The sequence below is a fragment of the Ambystoma mexicanum genome, chromosome 6p, assembly GCF_040938575.1.
Source record: "Ambystoma mexicanum isolate Mex_15411 chromosome 6p, UKY_AmexF1_1, whole genome shotgun sequence".
NCBI lineage: Eukaryota > Metazoa > Chordata > Amphibia > Caudata > Ambystomatidae > Ambystoma > Ambystoma mexicanum.
This window is the reverse complement of record NC_090935.1, coordinates 1,418,362,936-1,418,369,903: the sequence shown is the minus strand read 5'-3', so window position 1 is coordinate 1,418,369,903 and position 6,968 is coordinate 1,418,362,936. Positions and strand designations below refer to the sequence as shown.

General features: G+C 50.6%; 1 protein-coding gene across 3 annotated transcripts in view; it reads right to left on the bottom strand.

The window, feature by feature from the left end:
• Positions 1-588: 588 nt before the first annotated feature.
• COQ2 (coenzyme Q2, polyprenyltransferase) overlaps positions 589-6,968 on the bottom strand; it is a 698,097-nt gene continuing 691,717 nt past the window's right edge. For all 3 annotated transcript variants that reach the window (XM_069626118.1, XM_069626119.1, XM_069626117.1), the window contains exon 8: positions 589-1,055. In XM_069626118.1, the coding sequence (XP_069482219.1) occupies positions 903-1,055 (153 nt within the window). In that variant the 3' untranslated portion in view covers positions 589-902. The remainder of the gene's footprint in view (positions 1,056-6,968) is intronic.

The window sequence follows — 6,968 nt, the reverse complement described above, 5'->3', positions numbered from 1 at the left end:
CTGAAGCTTTGAATATCAAACCAGCCAAGAGACTCCGTCGAATGTGCGACCGGGAAGGATGTCTCCCCACCCTACCAACACAAAATGTGCATCTGCCAGAGACTGAGGGCTTGTTAAAATACGAATATTGGCGAGTAGGAATCTTTAGAAGCCACAAAAGGAATTCCGAGAGAAATATTATTTGGAATCCTTTTCGAATTTTGTTTGGCTCATCATGCATGCTCTCTTCACATCTGTTTTATTGTGTTAAGTCGCTGGGAGAGACCAGGAACTGTGTTTAAGAGGAACTGAAGGACATTCCTATTGAACACTTTTGCACTCCCCCGAGAAAGCCTAACCTTTGAATTGACATTCTCAGAACTGATCACATCCCAGTTAATGACCAGTTTGACCACAATTAAGTTAATTTGGTGCATAATCTTGGCCCCACGAAAATTGGTTTGGCCTTCTCCTACAGGATACCACAATAAAGAGGTGTTAAGATAGATAACTTGTGTTGGATCATGCTCAGCTTCGTGGCAGCAAACAGTGAGGAAATTATGATATCCCAATGACATCCCAGTGCACTACTACAATCAGCAAAACTAGTTTGTTTTAAAGAACATTTATTTCCGAAGACACATTTCCACATTTCCGAAATAGAGCATAAAAATATAGCACATTTTACTAAAGAATGGCTCGGACTGCGTCAAGGTGCACACTGATTGCTTTTTCTTAATGTCCCTCTTCTATGTCAAGGAAAATCCATTACAATGGAGAATGCATGAGCCTCCTACTTTGTACATGATTGGAGGAATTCCAAGAAATTGAGTCATCTGTTCGGCAAAACATTTTCCGAATCCTTGGGATATAAAAGCAGTGCATTTTTTCCTAAAAGTCTTCAAAGCAGGTTTAATTTTTGGCTACTGTTCTCCTGTCTTTAGAGTTGCTGGCGCATCCTTCCTTTTCCAAAGATTTCCAAGCACAATCCCCATAAAGAGAACCAATCCCAAAGTGCGGTTGGATGTGAATTTCTTCCAACAATCCTCAGCCTTGTCTATGTCCAGAGTGTAAATCTAAGGGGAAAAAACCAAACTTCATTAAAAAACATAGATAGATTCATATTTTTAGGTTTCTCAAAGGACACATAGGCAGCATAGTCTCAAAGCTATTGTTTGTCAATATTGAACTGCTCCTGCTTCCCATGCTAATGTTACAAGCCAACAAGAAAATGGTTCACAAAAAATATAGTTAAGACATAAAACTATTTCTTTTTCACCAGTAATTCCTAATCTGAATTGCCTCAAGATACAGAAGAGTTTGGCAAGAAAGTTGCAAGAAAATGTAAGTGTGAAAAAGAGGGCCATGCAATAAAGGTCCAAAACATGCCCTGTAAATTATTCAGGGAGGGACATGATTCCCCTGCACAGGCCTACTACACTTCACATTCCTTAAAATTTAGTGGGAAACCGATGTTTTATTTGGCCTTATTTCAAGATGGCAATCATTATCCGAATTGCTAGTTTGTGAACTGCTCCAAACAACTTGTCATGTCAATATAACAAAGAAAAGAATCCCACAGACACTAAAGAGAACTGTTCAAGATTTGTTTGTCAAGAAAAATGGTGTGCAACATGCCAATTTGTGGCTGAAGTAGGATTTACTATGGCAGAGCTTCGCAAACAGTGGACGGATGTTGCTGTTTGGCTCCCTTGTAAAGTATTCAGAAATTAAAAAGTTATTTTATGACCAATAATTCTATATAATGAGAAAAAATAATGGACATTACAGTGGCTTTTCACATCCTGCGGTTATACAAATTTATAAACAACCACTATTAAACTTTGCTTTTGTGCTGAGACATTTACCTGGATATAATATTAGACAGACATTGAACATCTGTCAGAATTGATTTTTCACTTTCATCAGCTACACAAGCACAAAGAACAAGTTACTTTCTTACCTGGTAACGTTCTTTCGATGGGATGGTCCGACGACGTATTCCATATCTATGACAGGTAATCACCACAGCTGTGCTGCTTCGGAAACTTTTTTCGGCGTCTGCGTCCTGCATCGATGACGTCGATGCGCCGTCGTCGAGGACCTCCTCCGACGTCCGACATCATCCGATGTGATAAGTAGGACGCACGACGCCCGTAGCCTCAGTTGTAGTTTTTTCCCCCAGAACGTGTGACATTAGTCAACTGCCAGTCAGACACAAAGCCTTGCGGAACGTAAGCTGCAATCACAAAAGAAATTCTGCAGCGGGGAAGGCAGGGAGGGAGCGATATGGAATACGTCGTCGGACCATCCCATCGAAAGAACGTTACCAGGTAAGAAAGTAACTTGTTCTTCGAGGGGATTGGGTCCTCCGACGTATTCCATATCTATGACAGACTCCCAAAGCAGTACCAGAGCAAGGAGGAGGGAAAGAATTTAGAATCAAAATTTAGAATTGCCAATCAAATAGCAGAGCAAAGGACCGCCTTGCCAAAGGCCAGATCCTGTCCTCGGATGGAATCGAGGGAATAGTGATGTACAAATGTATGTACAGAAGCCCAGGTGGCTGCATCACAGATGTTGCGAATAGGAACACCCCTCTGCAGGGCAGTAGATGCAGCCATACCCCTGGTAGAATGGGCCCACAAGCCAGCCGGCGGGTCCTTACCCGCCAAGCGGTAACACTCCGAGATGGCCAAAATAATCCAGCGAGACAAAGTCTGTTTCGTCACAGCCTGTCCCAAATGCTTTCCAGCGTAACCAATAAAGAGTTGATCGTCCACTCTGACCCGGGACATGCGTGAAACATAAAAGCTTAAAGCGCTCCTGGGATCAAGCCTATGGAGCCTCTCCTCTTCCTTACCAGGATGCGGAGGAGGATAGAATGCCGGAAGAACAACCTTCTGGGCCAAATGAAATTCCGAAACCACCTTCGTAAGAAAAGAAGGACGAACTCTAAGGACAACCCTGTCCTTGTGAACTCACTCACTCTGCGAGCGGAAGTAACCGCAACCAAAAACACAGTTTTCAGAGTTAACATCCTCAAAGGACAAGAATGCAAAGGCTCAAACGGAGCACCCATAAGAAACTTAAGAACAAGGTTTAAATCCCAACCGGGCACCAGGAAAGGTGACAGAGGGAACACATTAGTGAGTCCTTTCAGAAACTGTGAAATTAAAGGGATTTTAAAGTAGGAACACTCTTCAGACGAGCGCTTAAAGATGGACTGCGCCGCCAGGTAACCTTTAATGGTACCCACTTGCAAGCCCCTGTGGGCCAAAGAAAGTAAAAAGGACAGAACCATGGGGATGTCACATGCAAAAGGATCCACATTCTGAACTCTGCACCAGTCGCAGAACTTACGCCAACGGTACAGAGACTTTGTTGCTGGCCGTTGGGCCGAGAGCAACACCTCCATCACGTCTTCAGGGAGGTCCCAATCCTTATACCTCAACCTTTCAGAAGCCAAGCGTGAAGGTTGAGGGATCTGACCTCTGGATGAAGAACCTGACCCCCCTCCCGTGAGAGCAGATCGTCTCGGTAGGGAAGACGACGCGGAGGGCAGATGGACAAGTCGAGAAGGTCCGGGTACCACGTCCTCCGAGCCCACGCCGGAGCAATGAGGATCATCCGGGAACCGAACTTCCGTAACCTCCGCAGCACTTGCGGGATGACGGGGACTGGAGGAAACGCGTACAGCAGCGGGAATGACCACTCCACCACGAACGCGTCTCCTAAGGCTCCTTTTGGAGGAAATTCCAGCGAGCAGAACCTCTCGCACTTCCGGTTGACACTGGAGGCGAAGAGATCCACTTGAGGGGTCCCCCAAAGGGAGAAGATTTCCAGGAGAATCTCCTGAGCCAACTCCCACTCGTGACAGATCGTGCTCTGCCTGCTCAGAGCGTCCGCCGTCACGTTTTCGTCTCCGGCCAGATGAACTGCCGAGATCGAAACTTCCTGCTGGATGGCCCAGAACTCGAGCTGCATCACCTCCCTGCACAGAGGAAGTGACCCTGCCCCCCCCCTTTTTGTTGAGGTAGTGCATGGCCACTGTGTTGTCCGTCAGGATCAGGACATTCTTTCCTCGCACAGTCGGCAAAAAAGCCTTCAGGGCTAGCCTGACGGCCCTCAGCTCCAACAGATTGATATGGAGTCTGGACTCCGACGGAGACCAACGACCGCTGTCAGCTCGTTGGCATGAGCTCCCCATCCCATGAGGGATGCATCCGTCACGATCGTCACCTCCGGCCAGGGAAGCCAAAATGGAGCCCCCTTCATCAAGATGCCTTCGATGGCCCACCACAGAAGGTCCCGGGCGACCGAGGGCGGCACCTGAACCGGGTCCGACATCCTGCCGGAGGACTGCGACCATTGCATCTTGAGTGCCCACTGCAAAGATCTCATCCGCAGGCGAGCCTCTGGCACCAGAAGAATGCAGGATGCCATGAGGCCGAGCAACCTCAAGAACTCGAACGCTGGGAGAGTCTGGGCATGCTGAAACTTGTGCACCATCTGCTGAATGTGAAAAGCCCTCACCTGGGGAGGAAAACACTGCCCCAGGGAAGTGTCGAGCACTGCTCCGATGTACTGGAGCCGCTGTGTTGGCGTCAAATGGGACTTCTTTAAATTGAGGGAGAAGCCCAGCCTGTGAAGGGAGTGGCAGGTGACGGACAGATGATCCAGGACTTGCTCAGGAGAGCTCCCCCTGATCAACCAATCGTCCAGGTAGGGGTAGACGTGAATCCCCCCTTGCCTGAGATGCGCTGTCACCACCACCATGAGCTTGGTGAAAACCCTCGGGGCGGAGGTCAATCCGAACGGCAGGACCCGAAACTGAAAGTGCGAGTCGCCAACCGCGAACCTCAGGTACTTCTTGTGCTTGGGATGGATCAGCACATGGAAGTAAGCATCCTTGAGGTCGAGAGACACCAACCAGTCCTGAAGCTGAAGGGCCTGGAGGACTTGCGAGAGAGTAATCATCTTGAACTTGTCCTTCCTGAGGAGTTTGTTCAAACCGCGCAAGTCCATGATGGGTCTCAATCCCCCGTCTTTCTTCGAAATCAAAAAATAAGGGGAATACCATCCCTTGTTCCTCTCCGCTACAGGCACCAGTTCTATGGCGCCTTTCTCCAGCAGGGCTTGAATTTCCTGCGCAAGGAGCGGATCCGGACTCTGCAAAGAGAGGTTCCCCGGTGGATTGTCGTGAGGTCTCTGCCGAAAGGGAAGACAGTAGCCGTCGGTTATGATCTCCAGAACCCACACATCTGAAGTAATGGCACGCCACTCTACAAGATGCTGCGCCAGCCTTCCCCCAACCGGTGAACCATGGGACATGGCCTCATGACTGAGAGGTAGCGGCTGCGGCGTTACCTGAGAGCAAAGAGGCAACTGCCCGAGCGGCCTTGGCACCACGGGTACCCTGTCGTCCACCTCTGGTACCCCTGCGTTGGCCTCTTTGACTGCCAGGTCCTCTCGCTTTACTGAAGGACGAGTAATAGCGAAAGGAGCCACCCCTCCATTGCTGTCCCCTAGGACGAAAAGGCGGAGGTTGGAGAACTGCAGCGCCCAACGACTTTGCTGCAGCTTTGGAGGTCTGCAACCTCTCAAGGCTCTCATCAGCCTTGCTGCCAAAAAGGTGTTCACCGTCAAAGGGCATGTTGAGGAGCCGGGACTGCACATCAGGAGCAAACCCCGACTTCCGCAACCACGCAAACCTGCGTATCACGGTGCTCGCCGCCATGGACTGCTGACGCATTCAGCCATGTCCAAACCCGACTGAACGGACTCACACATGGCATCCTTACCATCCTGGACCATAGCAAGGAAACCATCCCGTTCATTCCCCTCGGGAATATGTTCAGCCGCTAACGCAACACAGTTCCACAGAGTGTGTGAAACGAGACAAGGCACAAATGGAGTTGGCCGCCTGAAGCGCCATACCACCAGAAGAAAACACTTTCTTCGCCCAGCCATCAAAACGTTTGTCGTCCCTATCAGGAGGGATGGTAGGGTACGACGCCTGCTTTGCCGGGGCCGTGGCCGCCTGCACCACCAAACTCTCCAGAGTGGGGTGCCTGGTCAAGTAGCAGGGGTCGCTACTGGCTGGACGGTATTTTCGCGACAAGGACCTGCCCACCGCCGGGAGACTCTCCGGAGCAGTCCAAGCCGCCGCCACCCTTCTCTGTAGAGCCATATGAAACGGCAGTACCGGGTCAGTTGGGGGACCAACATCAAGGATGTCCGTGAGATCATCCTGCACAAACTCCCCTGGGGGAGCAGACCATCCCAAGTACTCGGAAACCCTAGCCATAAGGCGCAGGTACGAGGAATCGGCATGAGAGCCAGGCTCAGGCCTACAAAACTCCACCTCCGGAGAGGTGTCCAGTCCACTGGCATCATGCAGTGACTGCCTCAAATCATCAAACTGACTATGGCCCGAGACCATTTCATCTGGAACCTGACTAGGAACCAGGCCATCAGAATCCTCATCCACCTCCGAAATATATTCCAGGTTGCGAAAAGAAGGCACCCGAGAGTGCTTGCTCTTAGCCAGAGCCTTCCTAGGGGGTTCCCCCGTGCCACGGGGTACCTCCGACACCCCGGCCTTGAAAGGCGTTGAGGGCGTCGAGTGAATCTCTCGACGTCGACGCTGATCCTCTCGGCGCCAATGCCTGTTCGGCGCCGAGAGGATCGGCGTCGACGTCGAGTAAATCGGCGTCGACGTCAGATGCAGCGCCGCCAGCATCGACGGCGTCGACACAGTCCTCGAAGCCCGAGCTCCGAGCGTGTCCTTCGACGACCCGAGCGTCGGCGGACTTGACGACTTCCCCGGAGCCTCGAGAAAGCCTGTCGACGTCCCTCAGACGTCGATGTCTTCCTCGAAGACATCACAGGTGCACACGGTCTCGAACGCGTCGAGAACGAGTCCCCTTGTCCAAACGGGACCTCTCCCGTGACTCGTGCCGACCACTCTTGCGAGCGGTGTCTCT